This window comes from Scyliorhinus torazame, chromosome 17, assembly GCF_047496885.1.
Source record: "Scyliorhinus torazame isolate Kashiwa2021f chromosome 17, sScyTor2.1, whole genome shotgun sequence".
In the NCBI taxonomy this organism is placed as follows: domain Eukaryota; kingdom Metazoa; phylum Chordata; class Chondrichthyes; order Carcharhiniformes; family Scyliorhinidae; genus Scyliorhinus; species Scyliorhinus torazame.
In genome coordinates, this window is record NC_092723.1 from 145,455,724 (window position 1) to 145,479,436 (window position 23,713).

Here is a 23,713-nt window from a genome sequence, read left to right on the forward strand (position 1 = left end):
GCAGTGCTAACCACTGCGGCACCATACTGCCAGGAGGAGCAAATTTGCAAGGAAATTACAGAGAGGTGCAAGAACGATAGTGTAATTATAAGGGGGAACTTTAGATATCCAAATATAAACTGCAATTATAGTCCTGCAAAGAGTAGAGAAGGGAAGAGTTGCAAGTGTGCTTTCAGGAGAACTTTCTATAGCAGTATGTTTTCAGTTCAAAGAGAAAGGAGGCATTGTCAGACTTGACTCTTGGAAATGAGGTGGGCCAAGTGGATCAAGTTATCAGTAGGGGAACATTTAGGGGATAGTAATCATTGTAACTTAAAGTTTAGATTGGCTATGGAAAAGGACAAGGAACAATCCAGAGTAAGGATTAACAGGGGTAAAGCCAACTTCAGTGGCATAAGAATTGATCTGACCCAGATTAAATGGAATCAAAGGTTGGCAGGCAAAATTGTAACTGAACAATGGGATGCCTTTGAAGAACAAAAGGTTCAGGTAGTCATAGTATATTCTCAGAAAAGGAGAAAGGTTGAGAAACAAATACAGAGATTCCTGGAAGACAAAAGATAGAGGTTAAAAATGAAGAAAAAGTATTACGACAGATGTCAGGTGGTCAACATAACCGAGAACCAGGCTGAATACGAGGAGAAATTGAAAAAGCAAATAAGACAAGTAAAAAGTGAGAGTATGAAAAGAGACTGGTAGCTAACATAAAAGGGAATCCAAAAGTTCTATAGGTATATAAATAGCAAAAGGGCGATAAAATGAGGACTTGCACATGGGAGGCAGAGGCATGGTGAAGGTGTTAAATTAATACTTTGCATCTGTCTTTACCAAGGAAGGGCGGCAGTGGCGTAGTGGTTAGCACTGCTGCCTACAGCATTGAGAACCCTGGTTCGAACCTGGCCCTGGGTCACTGGCCGTGGTGGAGTTTGCACATTCTCCCCGTGCCTGCGTGAGTTTCACCCCATCAACCCAAAGATGTGCAGGGTAGGTGGATTGGCCATGCTACAATTGCCCCTTATTTGGAAAAAAAATAATTGGGTACTCTAAATTGCTATTAAAAAATGTTTTTAAAATTAAATTTAAAAAATAAAAGTCTTTACCAAAGAAGAACATGCTACCCAGGCCACGATAGAAGAGGTAACTAATACACTGCAAGGATTTAAGATTGACAAGGAAAGGTATTGGTTAGGCTGTCTGTACTTAAACCTGATAAGGCATCAGCATCAGATGAGATGCACCCAAGGATATTGAAGGAAGTGAGGTGAAATCACAGAGGCACAGGCCATAATTTCCCAATCTTCCTTGGATTTAGGTGGCACCAGAGGACTGGAGAAAGGTGTAACGATAAGCCCAGCAAATAGAGGCCAGCTGAATCTTAGTGGTGGGGATGCTTCCAGAAACAATAATTCGGAACGAAATTAATAGTCACTTAGACAACTGCGGGTTAATTAAGGAAAGCCAGCATGGATTTGATACAGGTAAATAGTGTTTGACTAATTGCTTGAGCTTTTCAGTGAAGTAGCTGAGGGGGTCGATGAGGATAATGCAGGTGAAATGATGTACATGGACTTTCAAAAGCCATTTGATAAAGTGCTGCACAATAGACCTGTGGAGCAAAATTAGAGCACATGGAATAAAAGGGACAGTAGCAACAAGGACACAAAATCAGCTGAGTGACAAGAAACAGAGAATACTGGTTGCTTTTTGGACCAGTTTAGTTCTAGAAGGGTCAATGTTTGGGATAAAAACAAAATATTGTGGATGCCTGAAATCTGAAATAAAAGTAGAAAATGCTGGAAAAGTTCAGCGGGTTTGGCAGCATCTGTGGAGAGAGAAACAGAGTTAATGTTTCAAGTCCGTATGACTATTCTTCAGAGCTAGAGTCAGTGTTAGGACCCTGGGAATGGACTGTACTATAGCTTAGTTTGCTCAAATGAAGATAGGTAGGAAAGCAAATTGTATGTTGATACAATGTCTGCAAACGGATGCATTTAGTTTAAGCGAGTGAGCAAAATTTTGCTAGCTGGAGTATTGTGGTGGGGGGGGGAAATGTGAAATTATCCAGTTTGCAGGATGAACAGAAACGGAAAATATTATTTCAATTAAAAGGGTTTATTAAAAGAGGCATTGATTACAAGAGCAAAACGGTCATGTTGAACTTGTACAAGATACTAGTACAGCCTCAGCTGGAGTATTGATCCAGTTTTGGGCTCCACGTTTTAGGAAGGAGGCATTGGAGAGTGCAGAAAATATTCACAAGAACGGTTCCAGTGATGAATAACCGGTTATGAAGATAGATTGGAGAAATTAGGACTATTTCCATAGAGAAAAGGTGGCTGAGAAGGGATTTGAAAGACGCATTCAAAATCATGAGGGGACTGGTCAATGTAGAAAGGAATAAACTGTTCTCACTTGCGAAAGGATTGAAAACTCAACGGCACAGATCTAAAATAACTGGCGAAAGAAGCAAAAGTTAGATGAGAAAAAACTATCACGCAGCAAGTGGTCAAGGTCGGAAATCTGGAATGCACTGCCTGGAGTGTGGGAGGCAGGTTCAATCGAAGCATTCAACATGGACTGGACTGTTATCTGAAGGGGATAAATTTTGCAGGGTTATGGGGAGAATACAGAAAAATGGCACAAAGCGAACCAGGGAACAAGTGCAGACATGATGTGCAAAATGGTATCCTTCTGCACTGTAACAAATCTGTGATGCCGAGTGAGATTAGGTTTAGCACTCAGGGCTAAATCGCTGGCTTTTAAAGCAGACCAAGGCAGGCCAGCAGCACGGTTCGATTCCCGTACCAGCCTCCCCGAACAGGCGCCGGAATGTGGCGACTAGGGGCTTTTCACAGTAACTTCATTGAAGCCTACTCGTGACAATAAGCGATTTTCATTTCATTTCAATTCTGCAGGACAGGGTGATCTGGCTGTCCTTGTTCATGAATCTCTAAAAGTCAGCATGCAAGTGTAACAAGTAATCAGGGAGACAAATTGAATGTTGGTCTTTATTGCAAGGAGGATGAAGTATAAAAGTAGGGAGTCTTGCTACAATGGCATTTGTGAAACCATACCTGGAGTTTTGCTCACCTTACTTAAGGAGGGACATCCTTGTATTGGAAGCGGTTCAGAGAAGGTTCACTAGGATGAGGAGTATGACTTACAAGGAAAGGTTGCGCAGTTTGGGCCTATACTGATTGTAGTTTAGAAGAATGAGAGGTGATCTTATTGAAACATCCAAGATTCTGAGGGGGCTTAACAAGGGAGATGCTGAGAGGATGTTTCCTCTCGTGGCGGAATCTAGAACTAGTTTAAAAATAAAGGTCTCCCAGTTAGGACAGAGATGAGTAAAAGGGTCGTTACTGTTTGGCACTCTCTCCCCAATGAGCAATGGAGATTGGGTCATTGAATATATTCAAGGCCGAGTTGGATAGATTTTTGATTGCCAAGGGTTATACGGGGCAGACAGGAGATCAGATCAGTCATGATCTTATTGAATGGCGGAACAACCTCAAGAGGCCAAATGGTCCAATCCTGCTCCTATTTCTTAAGTTCTTATGATTCCTGCTCTTCCTTTTTAAAAAAATTAATTTAGAGTACCCAATTTTTTTTTCCAATTAAGGGGCAATTTAGTGTGGCCAATCCACCTACCCTGCACATCTGTTTGGGATGCGAGAGTGAAACCCACGCTGACACGGGGAGAATATGCAAACTCCACATGGACAGTGATCCAGGGCCCTGATCGCACCTGGGACTTCGGCACCGTAAGGCAGCAGTGCTAACCATTGCACTGCTGTGCTGCCCTAGCCCCCTGCTCTTCCTGATATATATCCAAACCTTAGTGTATAGGGCACAATTTTAGAAATTGCAGATGATACAAAAATCAGAAAGTAGCTGTGATGAATAGTGGAGAACTTCAAAAGGACATAGACAGGTTGATGGACTGGGAAGACAAGTGGAAGATCAAATGTAATGCAGTGAAGTGTGAAGTGGTTCATTTTGGTCGGAAGAACAGGGAGAGGAAGAACACAGAGACAATATAAAACAAAGGGTACAATTCGAAATGGGATGCAGGAGCATAAACTGGGTGTCTCTGTACATAAATCATTGAAGGTAGCAGGACAGGTGGAGAGCACAGTTAACAAAGTATACAGCATCCTAGAATTTATCAATGGGGCAGAGTACAAAAGCAAGAAAGCGATGTTAAACCTTTAGAACAACTAGAGCATTACGTCCAGTTCTCAGCAGGATGCGTCAAGAATGATGTGAAGCATCAGAGAGCATACAGAAGAGATTCACGAGAATGGTTCTGGGGATGAGAAACTTCAGTTACATAGATAGATTGGAGAAATTGGGACTGTTTTCTTTGGAAAAGAGAAGGTTGTCACACTAGATTTGATAGATGCATTCAAACTCATGAGGGGTCTGGACAGAGTAGAAGGGGTGAAACCTTTTCCATTGGTGCAAGGATCAGAGATTAAAGGTAATTTGAAGAAAAAAAACAATGGCAACATGAGGAAAATTCTTTTCACATAGCGAGTGGTTAGGATCTGGAATACACAGCCTGAGAGTCTGGGCATGTTCAGCTGAGGCAATCAAGAAGGAATTGAATTATTATCTAAGAAGGAGAATGTGCAGGACTGTGGGGAGAAGACGAGCCAGAACAGACACGATAGGCCAAATGGCCTCTTCCATTCTATGACTAACTGCATTGTTCACATCAAGCGAAGGTGTGAAAAAGGGGGTAGATTTGGTTTCATTATTGCATGGAATGATAGTGTAATCACCATAATAATAAAGGTTTTATACTTACTTGTATGAAAGCTTATTTTTACTATTACTTTTCATTTATTGAGCATTTATCGCCGCCTGCCCATACAATTTGGAGTGTTCCCACCCCTGTGCTATACAGTGCAGAGGGAGGATAGTGCATAGCTGAAGAGATGGTGCAGAAATGGTGGCTTTAGATTCCTGGGGCATTGGGATTGGCTCTGGATGGTGGGACCTGTATGAGTGAGGCAGATAGCACTTTGACAAAGCTGGGGCCAATATTGTGGCAGAAATCATTTGTTTATGCTATTCTGTAGGGTTTCAACTAACTTGGTGGGAAATGGGAACCTGAATGTAGATTTGCAAGGGAAAGAAGTGAAGTTGGAAATTGAATGTAGAAAATTGGTAACCGAGTATTTCTCTAGTTAACTGAATTTATGTAAATCACAGCAAAGAAAGCAATAATATAAGTAAACACCCAAACTTACATAAAATGATAAAGGGCCAAGTGAAAACATTTCATACATTTAAAACAATACGTAGCCACCAAATCCTCCTTGAGCCAATAAACGTTTTCTTCGATACTCTGAAAAATTCATCATTTTGAGCTGCACCTGCATTACCACCAGCAGCCAACTTCGTGTCCCCACTAACCTGCCCGCTACCTTGTGGATCAAGGCATACTTTCGAGCCACAAGCCCCATTTGAAAGGACAATGGGCATTTTTTCTCCACAACAACAGAGATCTGACACACCTATTATGATAACACTGGAATGCTGATAATATAAATATCTAAATGCACACTCATTAATGTGAAGTTCCCACAGTTTCCTCTTTACAAATTGCTCAGTGTGCTACACAAGACAATATTGTTTAAAAGTCCTCGAAAGATGGAATACAACTACAGAAATATTACTACAAAATGTAAGGTCTGTCCTCAGTTCAGTTACAGACTTTTAAAGTCAAAATGCACAACACAAATCTGGGAAAGACTGTGGTAGCTTACCTAAGGAACTGTGAGAAGAAGCTGAAGTACCCAGGAGGGCATGCTCAGACTTTGACGGCTGCTGAGATTGCTGTTGTGGAGCCATGCTGGATGAAAGGAAAGATTGAGAAAGGGAACCAAGTGGAGAAGCAGATAGGGAGGAAGAAGAATGTAAGGATGAAGACCGAGCAAGTGATCCTGGAATATTTACAGGAGCTGAACTGCCCAACAACCTCTGACCTGTGAAAACAAAATAAATGACAATTGGAAGATGCACTTTTGCCCTGCCAGGAAGACATGTTGCACCACAAAAGTTTATGCTTTTAATGGGTATCTTCATTTGATGCTGAGGCACAAACAGCTTAGAGTTCAGTTGAAGATCTGAAATCTGTGAACACCACTGCCCCCTTCTTCTTCATTCTGTGCTATTTGGTTGCTCTCAATCTAACCCGCCAGAATGTCAATAGGCCAGGGTTTCCTTGAAGAAACGAATGTGCCACTGGAAGAATGGCATACACCAGTAGGGACCAGAGAAAGGAAAACACTGCTGAAAATACACACAAAGTGAATCAAAGCTATGTAACTTCAAAATGTTCTTTAAAATTGCAGGTCAAGATCCATCCAGAGACTTGAGTATAGGGGCAGCATGGTGGCACAGTGGTTAGCACTGCTGCCCCACAGCGCCAGGGACCTGGATCTGGTTCCAGCCTTGGGTGACTATCTGTGTGGAGATTGTACGTTCTCCCTGTGTCTGCGTGGGTTTCCTAGACTGCTCCGGTTTCCTCCCACAGTCCAAAGATGTGCAGGTTAGGTCGATTGGCCACGCTAAATTGCTGCTCAGTGTCAAAAAAGTTAGGTAGGGTTACTGGGTTAGGGGGATAGATTGAGGGAGTGGGCCTAGGTAGGATGCTCTTTCAGAGGGTACAGACTTGATGGGCTGAATGGCCTCCTTCTGCACTAAGGAATTCTATAATCCATGCCAACACTCCAATGCAGTACTGAGAGGGCATTGCACTGCCAGAGGGTCAGTATCAAGGGATGGATTATTACTGTTTGTGGGGTGTTGTTCGCAGATTTTGCTCTCCATTTCTCTACAAAACCCTGATTACACTTAAAAAGTAATGCACTAGGAAGTACTTTGTAACATCCGAAACACTTGAAAGCTATCTAAATGCAAGCAATTTCTTACAAAGCTCTTGATTTGAGATTTAAACTTTTAATTCTGAATTATTTTAAGATTCTCAGAATGTACCAACTAGGTGGAAGTCTGGGTACTATTAGTCTGCATCCCGGGAGAACAGCTGAGGAATACAAGCCAGAGACCCTGCTGGAAGGGCTGAATATGTAACGAGATATGAGGGGCCCATGATGTCATCACGTTGCTGTCGGTAAAATATCTTGCCAAGTGACACTGCCTGCACTCGCAGGTAAATTTGGGCAAAGTAACAGTTCAGTTGCACCTGCAAAACCGAAGACCGAGAGTGGGTACAGGTAGTATTCTAGCAGTCACCTTCAGTGTTGGGCTGAGGTTACTTTCTCCTTATTTGCTGAATTCAGCTGTGTTGTTGATTACCTTTTAATCCTATGTCACCAGTATCTTGATCTTCTAATTCTTTATCAAGAGAAGCAACATTTACATCACTAAAATGAAGATCTAAAGCAGAACCTAAAGTAGGAAAAGAAACATTGTTATTCCAAGCAAAATCATGTGAATATCTTAAACATATTCGGTGCTCCTTCCATTGATCATTCATTCATGTGATGAGCTCTCAATCTTAGTCCTTAGGACATTGTGGGGAATTGCAAGTAATTATCAACATCAGTGGTCAGTTATATCGGGCATTACACTGGGTGTTAGCTATTCACACAGCATCATTGTCAGGACAATGTATGACACAGCAAGATCAGGAAATGTAGCTTTTCCAGCACAAGGCGTAACTTCAAATAAAATGTTCACCTTCTTTGCGATACGCACTGCTAAGAGTCTTGGAAAGCGAGTCGGGTATAACATTTTAGCAGTACATTAGTTACCACTGTGTTTTGCATGGAAGCTGATTTTGGAAAAACTCAATGAATAGGATGTCACTTATGTATTTATGGCACTAAGAAAGTAATTCCAGAACTCAATTACTGTCAATAAACTGACAATCATTGCTTTTCTTTATAGTTTTAATGCATACTCTGAATGGGTGTTCAGAAAATCTTCCGAGGGGATGAGAATGGTGAAACATCAATTAATTAAGCAGGACTTTAGTACGCTGCCATGGAGCTCCAAATTTGGTATATTAAACTATGATAACAAAAGGATCCCATTCATTGTTTGTGCAGACCTACCTGACTTCAGTCATAATAGGAGTGGCTGTTAGAATTGGGCTCAGCTCTTGAGAATTAGTTCCTGATCACTAGCCAGTGACCTCAGTCCTATCTGCTCCAACCATACATTTGTGCAGACAAAGCTCCGCTATGATGGCTTCCCTGGTTAAATGGGCTATGGACACATATCAATTCGGCTGAGTTATGGAGAATGATAACTTTAGCAAGACAGTGGAACCACAGAAGAGAAACAGTCAATGTCTTCAGAAGCAAAAGAGCATTTGGAGGTCATAACACAGGAATCAGTACCTAAAATAAATACAGAGTACAAGTCTTAATCCACGCCAACTTTCGCAAACCTCTGTTGCTAAGTTGCCCATTCTGCCCCTCTATTATGAAGGCTATGACACCTCACTAAAGTACAGTTCCTGTTAAAAACCCAGGGTCTTGGCCTTATTCATGCGTGACCATCTTCATGGATTGCCATCATGCATTGCCAGTAGAGGAGGAGATCATTGCGCAACAATCAGGAGCAGGAACCCCAAGATGTTTACCTCTGCCTAACTGAGGGAGCCGAGGCCAAATGCATGAACCTACCACCTTCCTGTTTGAAATAATGAACTCTGCATTGAACAAGAAATTGAACCAGCACCCTTGTGCTTAACCCCCCCACCCCCACTATTTCTAGTTTAATCGTCTTAGGAAAAATTAACTGTTCCAATCAAAATCAAATGCAAACTTTTTATCTTTAACAATTGATTTTGAAGGAAACCTTAATTGCAAAAATTAGGTGCTTTCATTTCTACCAATATAAAACAAATTAGGCTATAATTACCAACAGCATCAAATTACAATTTATCAGTCTATGCTATATTGATGGTATAAGTTAAAAGAGCACCACTATAGCAACGGTTGTCAAAGGGCACAGCCGGTAGCCAGCATGGTCCCTTACCAGGTGTTTTATAAACAGGGAATACACCAAGCCAATTAGTGCAATGAAAGTACGTGAGCAGAGGTATAACTAAGGGCATCTGTTCTATTTATAACCAATAAAGCACAAGATCAAGAACACAACCTTACATGTTACATAACGGATTTGATGGGCATTACTTCTGAAGTTATAGTGGAGGGTTAAATTAAAGTACAATATCTAGTACAATAATAAACTGCCTTCACTTCGTAATTTTGAGCAACCTCAGGGCTATTAAAGGTCAAATTTCATCAACACTCATCTCCTGAAGGCATCACAGGGGTACTGATGTTGGGGCGTTGCCAGCCCTCCAGTACCTTGCCCATGTGGCCATTAATCATGCTCAAACCTCAACAGCCAGTGTCGCAGGACAGCAAACTGCTGAGGATGTCAATTGCCTGCCATTCATACATACATTTCTGCCACAGACTGTTGTACAGTGACCTGGACTTGGCTTTCCCCCATCCTCGAACCTAGCAAGCACCAAGTCCCATTGTAGCAACCCAACAGCATAGAGAGATTGGCTGACTCAACAGACAGGAACTTTATTGCTAATCCACCAAGGGAAATTGTTGACTTAACAGCTACGCATATTTTTAGGGTTTAATATGAAACTTTATATATTCCAACCCCTTTACAACATACTTTTAAAATGTTTTAGTCAACACTACAACACTGAGTGAGCGGCAAACAGAGCTAATATGGTAGCTGTGCTGAACACAAGCAGGCTTGTATAAAACCATTCTAAATATAAACTGCATTAAATACTGAACAAGTCGCATTCGTTCTGCAGTCAAACACCAACACCTTGACCTGTTCAAACTATGATACTGTCACTTGCCAACAAACCACGCAATTCAGACCAACTTGTGGGTATTTTCCCTAATATGAGTTTGCTTTCGTTACTGTGACGCTCATTAGAAAATCATACAAAGCAATGCTGTAGTTACAATGAAACGTTACTGCTAAACAGAGCTGAGCAGAAAGAGGTCATAGCAAGTTGTGAATTCTCACAGTAAATGTATTCTCACCTTGGTGGAATGAGCTGTGCAGTTCAGGACTCGTGCTGGCCTTCTGACTGCTGAGTCACTCTGCACCAGCCTCAATTCCACACCCATTTACAGTTGAACACCTCCCCCACCCCTTCACAAACTGACTAATCACAGCAATTTACATCACGTGTTTTCAGTAGCCTAACAGCACTGCCAGAGCAATCTGACACCTCGAATGGAGAAGCTGGCTGAGTTAGTCATCCAACTTCATTTAACACTATAATCACCTAGTCACCTCAGTATTGCAGCATCACTGTGATTCTGAACATGACCCAACAGTATAATCAGTAAGCCTGCTCATTACAATACTCTGATAATATGATCAAGCCTGCTCAACATTGTATCACGAGGTAAAGGTACGGTAAAGCTGCCATATTCCCGATGACCATAGGCTGCTTTCCCCTTTGAGTGAGAGAGCTGACTGGTGGTTTAACCTGAGGATCACCACACCTAAAGTGAGGGGCAAGGTTGAGAAGGCAGGCCTTCATGAATAACTCAGCCGGTATGGGAATTGAACCCGCGCTGCTGGCTTAGTTCAGCATCATAAATGAGTTGTCTAGCCAACGGAGATAAACCAGTCCCCCCACATCACTACTGACCAGTGCATACCAAATATTTCCTGAACAGCAAGAGTTCAGCACATCAACTCATTATGGAATGAAGGAGAAAAATGTATTAAAAATAAGATCAGCCCTCTGGGGGTCGGGAATTCCAAAAGTTAAACAACCCTGAGTGAAGAAAGTTCTGCTCATCTTCGACCTAAATAGCTAACCCATTACCTGAAGATTATGAAGTTCTAGACTCTTCGCCCAGGGCAAACAGCTTCTCAGGGCATGCCAAACCCTCTCAGAATCATATATTCACTGAGATAATTTCTCATCCTCTAAACACGAGAAAGTATAGGCCCATTGTCGTCAATCTCCACGGTTGCCTGGTTTTCATTTAAAATATGAGCAAGGAAAACCAGCAGAAGTCTGGTTTTCAAATGCTCATTGTATTATCAAGAAGGTAATAAACTGGGTGGGGAATTTTTGAAAAATGCCTCAACCATCTGTCATGTGAGAGTATCTTTAAAAAATGGGTGTTTAAGAAATGTACCTTTAAGAAATGGGTGTTTATCAGTGATGTCAGAGTGTGGGTGGAGCTGGGCTGTCTCAGATTTTTACTTTCGTTTTAGGCTGTTTGCTGCAGGGTGTGTTTTAGTTTCATTTTCAGTGTTGGAGCTGAAGCCAGACAAAGCTGGTGTACTGTTGATCTCTCTTCCATGAAAAGACTATCTCTTGATCATTTGGTGAATTCAGAATTATAAATGTTTTCAGTAGTGAATGTAAACCTGATGTACTTCTTTGAAAAGGTGTTTCTTTTGTCTTCTGGATGTTGTTTGGGAAGTTATTAAGGATTACTTAGTGTTATATGCTTTGGGGGTTGTATTGGAATTAATGGTTGCTAAGATGTTAACTGTATGTTTTAAAAAGGTTAACTTGAGTTCATAGAATAAACATTGTTTTGCTTTGAAAAATACTTTTCCATTTCTGCTCTACCACACCTGTAGAGTGGGCCGTGTGCTCCCCATACCACAATCTATTAACAGTTGAAGGTCAGGGGCGGCAATGACCAGCTAAGCCGCACGTTTCGGCGGCTCCAGCTTAGATGGACCTTCGGGCTCTTTTAAGAGCCCCAACGGGAAATTTTTTTGCGACGAAACCCGGTGTGGGGTGAAGCAACAGGGAATTCACCCCAGTAGGAAAGAAAAAGATCGGCGGCGGCGGCCAGATCTTGGAGGATCCTCGAGGGCAGCGGCAGAGGAAAGAAAGGAACAAGATGGCGTAGGAGGGAGCCCAGGCGACATGGGGACTGGACCAGGATGAATTTTTAAGACGGTGTGTGGAGCTGCTAAAAAAGGAGGTGCTGGCCCCGATGCTACAGGCAATCAAGGGGCTTAAAGAGACACAAAAGGCCCAGGAGATAGAGCTCTGTGTGGTGGAGCAGAAGGTAACGGACAACGAGGACGAGATCCTGGGCCTAGCGGTCAAAATGCAGACGCACGAGGCGCTCCATAAGAAGTGCATCGAAAGAATTGAAGTCCTGGAAAATAGATCAAGGAGAAAGAACCTCCGGATCCTGGGTCTCCCCGAGGGAGTGGAAGGAGCTGACGGCGGGGCTTATGCGAGCACGATGCTACGCTCGCTAATGGGAGCTGAGGCCCCCTCGGGCCCCTTGGAAGTGGAAGGGGCCCCAACCGGGTCCCTGTGAGGAGACCAAAGGCTGGAGAACCATCTAGGGCGATGGTCGTGCGATTTCACCGCTTCAATGACAGAGAGGCTGTTCTGAGATGGGCCAAGAAGGTACGAAGTTCAGATGGGAGAATGCGGTGATACGAGTGTATCAGGATTGGAATGCGGAGGTGGCGAGAAGGAGGGCGAGTTTCAATCGAGCCAAGGTGGTGCTGCATAAGAAGAAAGTGAAATTCGGGATGTTGCAGCCGGCGCGATTATGGGTCACGCACCAGGATAGACATTACTATTTTGAAACGTCAGAAGAAGCATGGACCTTCGTTCAAAAAGAGAAACTAGACCAGAACTGAGGGACTGATGTTGGAGGGGAAACGACAATGCTGATGTATAGAGGTGTAAACTGGGGAGGGGGGGGGACACTGAGAAATGTGGGCGCCGGTGGGGGGGAAAAAAGAGACACTGGCGGGGGATGGGGAATGGGAACGGGGCTGTAGGGGGAGCTGCGCCATGGGGGGGCGGGATGGTTCTAGAAAGCGCAGGGTTTCTTTTTATTTTCCCGCGCCAGAGAGATGATGGTGGGAAGATAGGCGCAAGGAGGATGGGAGATCCTCACAAGGGGGGGGGGGGGAGGTCAAGGAGAGAGCGGGAGAAGCCGGGGTCAGTTGAAGTCAGCTGACTTTCGGAAGCAATATGGGGGGAGTAACCATGCTAGATGGGGAGACAACTGGGTTGCTGCTGCTGCTGAGATCGAAAGGGAGCTGGTAAGAGAAACGGTGGTCGAGGCGGGACTGCGCCGCCTGGGGGACGCGTGGGTGCGCGGAACCGGGACGTGGGACTGGCCCAGAGAGGGTGATGGCTAGTCGACAGGGGAGGGGGGCGGGCAGCCCCCCAGTCCGGCTGATCACGTGGAACGTGAGAGGCCTAAATGGGCCGATTAAGAGGGCCTGAGTGTTCGCGCACTTAAAAGGACTGAAGGCAGACCTGGCCATGCTTCAAGAGACGCATCTGAAGGTGGTGGACCAGGTTAGGTTAAGGAAAGGATGGGTGGGACAGGTGTTCCACTCAGGGCTGGACGCAAAGAATAGAGGGGTGGCCATATTGGTGGGGAAACGGGTGTCGTTCGAGGCTAGGAACATTGTAGCGGACAGCGGGGGCAGATATGTGATGGTGAGTGGCAGACTGCAGGGAATGGAGGTCGTGCTGGTCAACGTATATGCCCCGAACTGGGATGATGCGGGATTTATGAAGCGGATGCTGGGACGCATCCCGGACCTGGAGGTAGGAAACCTGGTAATGGGGGGGGGGACGGACTTCAACACCGTGATAGACCCAGGGTTAGATAGATCTAGATCCAGGACCGGAAGAAGGCCGGCAGCGGCCAAGGTGCTTAGGGGGTTTATGGACCAAATGGGGGGAGTGGATCCGTGGAGAGTTGCTAGGCCGTTGGCCAAAGAGTTCTCCTTTTTCTCCCATGTCCATAAGGTATACTCCCGGATAGATTTCTTCGTTTTTGGAAGGTCACTAATTTTGAGGGTGGAAGGAACGAAGTACTCGGCCATAGCTGTTTCAGACCATGCCCCACATTGGGTGGATCTGGAACTAGGAGAGGAGAGGGAACAGCATCCACTCTGGCGACTGGATGTGGGATTATTGGCGGATGAGGGAGTCTGCGGAAGGGTGCGGGGATGTATCGAAAGGTACCTGGAGGCCAATGATGATGGGGAGGTCCGAGTGGGGGTAGTATGGGAAGCGCTGAAGGCGGTGGTCAGGGGAGAGTTGATCTCCATCAGGGCTCATAAGGGGAAAACAGAGGCCAAAGAGAGGGAAAGATTACTGGGGCAGATTTTGTGTGTGGATAAAAAATATGCGGAGGCCCCGGACAAAGGACTATATAGGGAGAGGCGAAGACTCCAGACGGAGTTTGACCTGCTGACCACAGGGAAGGCAGAGGCACAGTGGAGGAAGGCACAGGGGATGAGATATGAATATGGGGAAAAGGCAAGTCGCCTGTTGGCCCACCAGCTTCGTAAGAGGACAGCGGCGAGGGAAATAGGGGGAGTTAGGGATGAAACGGGAACCACGGTGCGGAGAGCAGGGAAGGTAAATGAGGTGTTCAAGACCTTTTATGAGAGGTTATATAGGTCCCAACCCCCGGAGGGAAAAGAGGGGATGCAGCAGTTTCTGGACCAACTAAGGTTCCCGAGGGTGGAGGAGCAGGAGGTGGCAGGCCTGGGGGCGCCAATTGGGGTGGACGAGGTGACCAAAGGGCTGGGGAACATGCAGGCAGGGAAGGCCCCGGTGGAATTTTAAAGGAAATACGTGGACTTGTTGGCCCCGCTGCTGGTAAGAACCTTTAACAAGGCCAGAGAAGGGGGGACCCTACCCCCGACAATGTCGGAGGCGACGATATCACTAATCCTGAAGCGAGATAAAGACCCGCATACCAGCAGGTCTTACAGGCCTATCTCGCTCCTGAATGTGGACGCCAAGTTGTTGGCAAAAGTGCTGACAATGAGGATAGAGGATTGTGTCCCGGGGGTGGTGCACGAAGATCAGACAGGGTTCGTAAAGGGGAGACAATTGAATGTCAACGTGCGACGGCTATTGGGGGTGATAATGATGCCCCCAGCAGAGGGGGAGGCAGAGATAGTGGTGGCAATGGATGCAGAGAAGGCATTTGATAGGGTAGAGTGGGAGTATTTATGGGAGGTGCTGAGGAGGTTTGGGTTCGGGGAGGGGTTTGTCAGCTGGGTTAAACTCCTCTATGGGGCCCCAATGGCAAGTGTAGTCACAAATCGGCAAAGATCGGAGTATTTTCGACTATATAGGGGAACAAGACAGGGGTGCCCTCTGTCCCCATTACTGTTCGTGCTGGCAATTGAACCACTGGCCATAGCGCTGAGAGACTCCAGGAAATGGAGAGGGGTGGTTAGAGGGGGAGAGGAACACCGAGTGTCACTCTATGCAGATGACCTACTGCTGTATGTGGCGGATCCAGTGGGGGGGATGACAGAGGTTATGCAAATATTGAGGGAGTTTGGCGATTTCTCGGGATATAGGCTTAACATGGGAAAGAGTGAGCTTTTCGTAATACACCCTGACATCAGAGTAGAGGGATAGATGGCCGACCGCTAAGGAGAGTGGAAAGAAGCTTCCGATACCTGGGGATTCAGATAGCCAGGAGCTGGGGAACCCTACACAGACTCAATCTGACTCAGCTGATGGAGCAAATGGAAGAGGATTTCAAAAGGTGGGATATGCAGCCGCTGTCACTGGCGGGCAGAGTGCAGGCGATTAAGATGATGGTCCTCCCGAGGTTCTTATTTGTGTTTCAATGTCTCCCTATAGTGATCACCAAGGCCTTTTTCAAGAAAATAGATAGGAGCATCATGAGCTTTGTGAGGGCAGGGAAGGCCCCGAGGGTAAGGAGGGGGTTCCTGCAACTTAGCAGGGACAGAGGGGGACTGGCGTTGCCGAATTTGGGCGACTATTACTGGGCCGCCAACGTGGCGATGATTTGTAAGTGGATGATAGAGGGAGAGGGGGCGGCGTGGAAAAGGCTGGAGATGGTGTCCTGTAAAGGAACGAGCTTAAAAGCGCTGGTGACGGCGCCACTACCGCTCTCCCCAAAAAGGTTTACCACAAACCCAGTGGTGGCGGCAACACTAAGTATCTGGGGGCAATGGAGGCGACAGAGGGGTGTGTTGGGAGCCTCGGTGTGGTCCCCGATCAGGAACAACCATAGGTTTGCCCCAGGGAGGTTGGACGGAGGGTTCCAGAGCTGGCACCGGGCAGGAATTAGGAGAGTGGGAGACTTATTTATAAATGGGACGTTTGCGAGCATGGGAGCGCTAGAGGAAAGGTATGAGCTGCCTCCGGGGAACATCTTTAGGCATATGCAGGTGAGGGCGTTTACGAGACAGCAGGTGAGGGAATTTCCGCTGCTCCCGACACAGGGGATCCAGGATAGAGTGCTTTTGGGGGGGGTGGGTCGGGGAGGGCAAAGTGTCCGAAATATACCGGGAGATGAGAGAAGAGGGGGAGGAGCTGGTAGAAGAGCTGAAAGGAAAATGGGAAGAAAAGCTCGGGGAAGAGATTGAGGAGGGTTTGTGGGCTGATGCCCTAAGTAGGGTAAATTCCTCTTCCTTGTGTGCCAGGCTTAGCCTGATCCAATTTAAGGTGCAACATAGAGCACATATAACAGGAGCGAGGTTGGGCAGGTTCCTCGGAGTGGAGGACAGGTGCGGGAGGTGCGGGGGAAGCCCGGCGAACCACACACATGTTTTGGTCGTGTCCGGCACTGGAGGGGTATTGGAGGGGAGTGGCGGGCGTGATCTCGAAGGTGGTGACGGTCCGGGTCAAGCCAAGCTGGGGGTTAGCTATATTTGGGGTAGCGGATGAGCCGGGAGTGCAGGAGGCGAAAGAGGCCGATATTGTGGCCTTTGCGTCCCTAGTAGCCCAGCTCATGTGGAAGGAAACGAAACCCCCCGGCGTGGAGGCCTGGATAAATGATATGGCAGGGTTCATAAAACTGGAGCGGATGAAGTTTGCGCTGAGAGGATCGGTTCAGGGGTTCACCAGGCGGTGGCAACCGTTCCTCGACTATCTAGCGTAACGTTAGGGGGAAAATAGATAGCCAGCAGAAGCAGCCCAGCAAGGGGGGGGGGGGGGATTGTTTTTGTTCTAGATGGGGTGAAGGGGCGGGAGGGAGCACTATTTCATGTTATTTTGTTAGTTCACTATTTTATTTAAACAATGTTATCTATCAGTTATCATGTTACCGTTTTTGTTGATTTGTAAGGGGGAAAAATTGTGTTTGAAAACTTTAATAAAATATATATATATTTTTTTTTTTTTTAAAGTTGAGGGTCAGGTGAACTCCATGATACACTTTGGGGTTCTCTAAACTCTGGCCCATAACAAATTGGGGGCTCGAGGGGGATTAAAGTCTATCAATTGGATTGGCTTAGTGAACTTAAAGACAGTGAGGGGTGAGCATATTGTGGTTGCTTTTCAGGTGTGGTATTTCAGTTTAAGTGGGGTGTGTGTCGTGGACAATGGCTCTTTCAGAGGCTCTGAGGTTTTTGGGGTGGAGACAGTCACATGCAGTACCTTAAGGACAGAGACTAAAAGCAGACTGTTAGATTTGGCAAAAAACATTGCAGTTAACATTACCTGACAAAATGCGAAAAGATGAGGGGCGGGATTCTCCGACCCCCCGTCGGGTCGGAGAATCGCCGGGGGTCGGCGTGAATCCCGCCCCCGGCGGCCTCAGAATTCTCCCACCCCCCAAAAACCGGCGTGGCGTGAGTCGCGCCGCCCGACTCGGAGAATGACGGGGTCCGGCGCGACTCAATGGGCCCCGGGGCCACCCGAATTCTCCGGCCCGCGATGGGCCGAAGTCCCGCCCGCGTATAGCCAGTCCCGCCACCGTAAATTGGAGTTGGTCACTTACCGGCGGGATCTGGCGGCGCGGACGGCTTCGGGATGTGCCCCCACGGTGGTCTGGCCCGCGGTCGGGGCCCACTGATCCGCGCGCGGGCCTGTGCCGTGGGGGCACTCTATTCCTTCCGCACCGGAGGCCATGGTCACCCGCCATTCCCGGTGCGGAAGTGACTCCATGTGCGCATGCGCGGGTATGACGCTAGCAAACGCTAACGCTCCCGCGCATGCGCGGACCCGGGCCGGCCGGCGGAGTCCCTTCGGCCCCGGCGCCAAAGGCCTTCCACGACGGCCAGCGGGGCACAAACCACTCCAGCGCCAGCTTAGCTCCTGATGCGCAGAGAATTCTGCACCTTTGGGGTGGCCCGACGCCGGAGTGGTTCCCGCCACTCCACTGCACTGTTTCTGCCCGCCCCAATTCCCCGAGAATCCCGCCCGAAGTAATTATGGCGGTGGCTAAGCATTTAAAGTTGCCTGAGATACAGTTTGACTCATTGGAAATGGCAAAAATTCAGTTACAACTTAAACAAGTGGAACATGAGGAAGAATTAAAGCAGCTTGAATGTGAAAGAGAAAGAGAGGAAAAAGAAAGGGAGAGAGAAGAAAGGAGAAAAGAAAGAATAACCCTAGCAGAACAAAAAGAGAAAGGGAGATACAGATCAGGGAAAAAGATAAAGAGAGAGAGTTTGAACTTTATGTCCAAGCATTGTCACGATTTGAGGAGAAGGAGGTGGAAGCCTGTTTCATTGCTAAACAAATGAAATGGCCACAGGACATGTGGGTATTACTGATTCAAACAAAGCTGGTAGGTAGGGCTAGTGAAGTGCTTGTATCTCTACCGGAGGAGGTATCTGAGACGTATGAGGAGGTGTAAAATTCCATCTTAGATGCATATGAACTAGTGCCTGAAGCCTACAGACAAAGGTTTAGAAATTTAAGGAAATAATTTGGTCAAACATACATGGAGTTTGAAAGGATCAAACAGAGTAATTTTATAGGTGGCTAAGGGCTTTGAAAAAAGACCAAACGTCTGAAGCTCTCAGAGAAATTTAACTTTTGGAGGAGTTTAAAAATGTAATTCCTGATGTAGTGAGAACTCATGTGGAAGAGCAGAGGGTTAAAGCTGCGAGGTTAGCAGCAGAAATGGCAGATAATTATGAATTAGTTCATAAATCAAAGCTTGGTTTCCGACATCAGTTTCAGCCTCTGAGGGATAGAAACTGGGGACATGAGAAATACTCAAGTGGTAAAGATAAAGGTGATCTGATGGGAGATAATAAGGAGAGTGTACCTCAGATTAAGAAGGAAATCCAGGAGGGTGGAAAAGAAATGAAAAGTTTCAAATGTTTTCACTGTAATAAACTAGGCCATGTAAAGTCACAGTGTTGGTGGTTGAAGAAAAGCATTGGGAAGGCTAATGTGGTAAAACAGAATAAAACAGTGGGGTTTGTTAAAGTGGTAAAGGAAAGCCCAAGTGAAGCGACGGATGTGCAAAAGATTGTACAGCCTGATCAAGAGGTGATTGATAAGAAGGTGCCAGATGTCTTTAAAGAATTTACTTGTGGGTAAAGTTTACTCATGTGTATCAAGAGGAGCAGGTAAAGAAGTCACAATTTTAAGAGATACGGGAGCTAGTCAATCTTTAATGGTAAGAGATGAGCAGTTATGTAGTTTGGGAAGAATATTGTCAGAAAAGGTGGTAATATGTGGAATTCAGGGTGAGAGGAGTAGCGTTCCATTACATAAGGTAAGGTTGGAAAGTCCAGTGAAGAGTGGTGAAGTGGTAGTAGGAGGAATAGAGGAACAATCTTATCCACAAATACAGTTTATCTTGGGTAATGATATAGCTGGATCGCAGGTGGGAGTGATGCCTACTGTGGTTGATAAGCCAGTGGAAAATCAGACAACTGAAGTATTGAAGGACGAATATCCTGGGATTTTTCTGGATTGTGTAGTAACAAGGTCGCAAAGTCACAGGTTAAGACAAGAACAAGATGAGAAACCATAGAGTGAAGACGAAGTTGAAGTGCAATTATCAGAAACGATTTTTGATCAGATGGTGGAGGATGAGGCGGATATTTTTAGTTCAGGAAACTTGGCGGAGCTACATCAGAAAGATGTAGAAATAAACCGTATGTATCAGAAAGCATAGACAGAAGAGGAATCGGAGTCTATACCAGAGTGTTATTACCGTAAAAGTGATGTCTTGATGAGAAAATGGAGACCTTTACATATGCAGGCGGATGAAAAGTGGGCAGAAGTTCATCAAGTAGTATTGCCGGTAGGGTATAGAAAGGAGGTGTTGCGAGTTGCACATGAGGTACCTGTGGGAGGCCGTTTGGGAAGAAGGAAAACTCAAGCTAAATTACAAAAACATTTTTATTGGCCTGGACTACATTAAGATATAGTTAAATTTTGTCAATCATGTCACACATGTCAAGTGATAGGGAAACCTCGATCAGCGATAAAACCAGCGCCCTTAATACCCATTCCAGCATTTGAGGAACCTTTTCCAAGGGTCCTAATTGATTGCATAGGACCACTTCCTAAAACAAAAAGTTGGAATCAATATTTTTTGACGATAATGGATATGTCTACTAGGTTTCCAAAAGGCCATTCCAGTATGTAATATTACAGCTAAAATGATGTGGAGGAGTTACTGAAATTCTTTACTAGATATGGACTACCCACAGAAATACAATCGGATCAAGGATCAAATTTTACCTCAAGGTAATTCAAAGAAGTTATGGGATAGCTTAGGAATAAAACAATTTCAATCAACTGCGTACCGTCCAGAATCGCAGGGAGCGTTAGAAAGGTGGCATCAGACATTAAAGACAATGTTGAGGGCTTGTCAAGATTATCCAGAGGATTGGGATAAAGGAATTCCATTCGCCCTGTTTGCAGTTAGGGATGCACAAAATTCAGTCCTTTTGAACTAATTTTTGGTCATGAGGTAAGAGGGCCACTTTGATGAAGGAAAATTGGCGAGTGAGAATTCGGAAATTACATTATTGGATTAAGTGTCAAATTTTAGGGAACGATTAAATAGGGCAGGTGAATTGGCTAGACATCTTTTAAAAGTTGCACAAAATGGGGTGAAACGGGTAGCAGACAAGAAATCCAAAGTTTGTAGTTTTGCCAGTGGAGATAAAGTTTTAGTGTTGTTACCAGTTGTAGGTGAACCTTTAAAAGCTAAGTTTTGTGGACTGATCAGATTAAAAGGAAATTAAGTGAGGTGAATTGTGTGGTAAAAACGCCAGATTGAAGGAAAGCTCACAGTGTGTCATGTGAATATGCTTAAAGGGCGAAACATGATGTAGATGTGGGAAATGCTGTTCCAATCAAACAACTTCCATATAGACTTAGCCCTTTAAAATTGGCACAGGTTAACAAAGAGATTGAGAGTATGCTTAAAAATGGCATAATTGAAGTGGGTTGCAGCCAATGGAGCTCACCCATCGTGATGGTACCTAAACCAGATGGTACCCAACGATTATGTGTGGACTACAGCAAGGTTAATGCAGTTAATGCATTTCCGGGAGCGGGAGAGAGAGCTGGAGTGCAGCTTGGGATTCAGATAGGTGTTTAAACTTGCCCCCAGGTTCCAGCGGCCTTCATTTCCGGGAGCGGGAGACAGAGAGGGAGGCGGAGCGCAGCTTGGGAATCAAGTAGGTGCTAAAGTGTTTGATTTTTGCCTCTATTTAAGTTGGGCGGTTGCTAAACCCAAGACACTATACTTGTAGTGTCTCCCACCCTTCCACCTCCTCTAACCCAAGGGGGTGAGTGAATATCAGGTAAGCTCTCTCTTTTCTTTTTCTTTTATCCGCAAGTTATAGCTTCAGATTTTCGTCGGGAGCAGTGGCCAGGGGTCTGTCGGGAAGGTAAGCTTACCCTTTAAAAATTTACCTTGCAGGAAAAGCGGCCTTCAGATTTTCGGCGGGAGCAGTGGCCAGGGGTCTGTCGGGAAGGTAAGTAGCTGGGAGAAATTTAATTCTTCGTGGGTTGGTAAGTATTGTGATTGGTAAGTAAAATCCTTATTCCTTTCAGTTATTCATTATTTGATGTTATATATGTAATCAGTTAAGGTAAAGTGTAAAAATGGCAGGAGATCCCAGACCTGTGTTATGCTCTCCATGCTCAATGTGGGAGTTCAGGGACGCGGCCGATGCCCCTGACTCCTTCATGTGCGGGAAGTGTGTCCAGCTGCAGCTCCTGTTAAACCGCACGACGGCTCTGGAGCTGCGGATGGACTCACTTTGGAGCATCCACGATGCTGAGGGGGTCGTGGATAGCACGTTCAATCAGTTGGTCACACCACAGATTAGGATTGGTGAGGGAGATAGGGAATGGGTGACCAAAAGGCAGAGAAAGAGCAGGAAGGCAGTGCAGGTATCCCCTGCGGTCATCTCCCTCCAAAACAGGTATACCGTTTTGGATACTGTTGGGGGAGATGACTCACCAGGGGAAGGCAGTAGTAGCCAGGCTCATGGCACCGTGGCTGGCTCTGCTGCACAGAAGGGCGGGAAAAAGACTGGCAGGGCTATAGTCATAGGGGATTCAATCGTAAGGGGAGTAGACAGGCGTTTCTGTGGTCGAAAACGAGACTCCCAAATGGTATGTTGCCTCCCGGGTGCATGGGTCAGGAATGTCTCAGATCGGCTGCAGGACATACTGAAGGGGGAGGGTGAACAACCAGTTGTCATGGTGCATATAGGCACCAACGATATAGGTAAAAAATGGGCTGAGGTCCTACAATCAGAATTTAGGGAGTTAGGAGATAAGTTAAAAAGTAGGACCTCAAAGGTAGTAATCTCAGAATTGCTACCAGTGCCACGAGACAGTCAGAGTAGAAATTCAAGAATAGTCAGAATGAATACGTGGCTTGAGAGATGATGCAGGAGGGAGGGGGTTCAGATTTTTGGGACATTGGAACCGGTTCTGGGGGCGGTGGGACCATTACAAATCGGATGGTCTACACCTGGGCAGGACTGGAACCAATGTCCTAGGGGGTGCTTTTGCTAACACTGTTGGGGAGGTTTCAAACTAATGTGGCAGGGGTATAGGAACCAGATTAGGAAGTTAGAGGTCAGTAAAGAGGCAGCAACTAAAGCCAGTAAGGTACTAGATAATAAACTCAATGTGACTAAGGGGAAGAGTAGACAGGGAAGAGATGATGAACGCAAAGGGACAGGTGGTCTGAGATGCATTTGTTTTAATGCGAGAAGTGTAGCAGGTAAGGCAGATGAATTTAAGGCTTGGATTAGTACCTGGGAATATGATATAATTGGTATTACGGAGACTTGGTTGAGGGAATGGCAAGACTGGCAACTAAATATCCCTGGGTATAGATGCTTCAGGAGGGATAGAGAGGGAGGTAAAAGGGGTGGAGGAGTTGCATTACTGGTCAGAGATGATATCACAGCTATGATTAAGGAGGGCACGATGGAGGATTTGAGCACTGAGGCAATATGGGTAGAGCTAAGAAATAGGAAGGGTGCACTAACATTGTTGGGACTTTACTACAGGCCTCCCAAAAGCGAGCGTGAAGTAGAGGTACAAATATGCAGACAGATTATTTTTAAAATGTAGGAGCAATAGGGTGGCCGTAATGGGAGATTTTAACTTCCCCAACATTGAATGGGACTCATGTAGTGTTGGAGGCGTAGATGGAGCAGAATTTGTAAGGAGCATCCAGGAGAGTTTTTTAGAGCAGTCTGTAAATAGTCCAACTCGGGAAGGGTCCATACTGGACCTGGTATTGGGGAATGATCCCGGCCAGGTGGTTAAAGTTTCAGTCGGTGATTACTTTGTGAATAGCGATCACAATTCCGTAAGTTTTAGAATACACATGGACAAAGACGAGAGTGGTCCTAAAGGAAGAGTGCTAAATTGGGAAAAGGCCAAGTATAACAAAATTCGGCAGGAGCTAGGGAATGTGGATTG

General features: G+C 45.7%; 1 protein-coding gene across 4 annotated transcripts in view; it reads right to left on the reverse strand.

Moving 5' to 3' along the window:
- The window catches only part of unkl (unk like zinc finger), a 262,287-nt gene that overhangs the window by 34,765 nt on the left and 203,809 nt on the right, over positions 1-23,713 (reverse strand). For 3 of the 4 annotated variants that reach the window (XM_072481215.1, XM_072481214.1, XM_072481216.1), the window contains 2 exons: positions 7,330-7,422; positions 5,778-5,996 (listed from right to left, as the gene is read on the reverse strand). In XM_072481215.1, the coding sequence (XP_072337316.1) occupies positions 5,778-5,996; positions 7,330-7,422 (312 nt within the window). Of the gene's footprint in view, positions 1-5,777; positions 5,997-7,329; positions 7,423-10,070; positions 10,163-23,713 lie in introns of those variants that run through there. The other variant, XM_072481217.1, reaches the window with a different exon arrangement.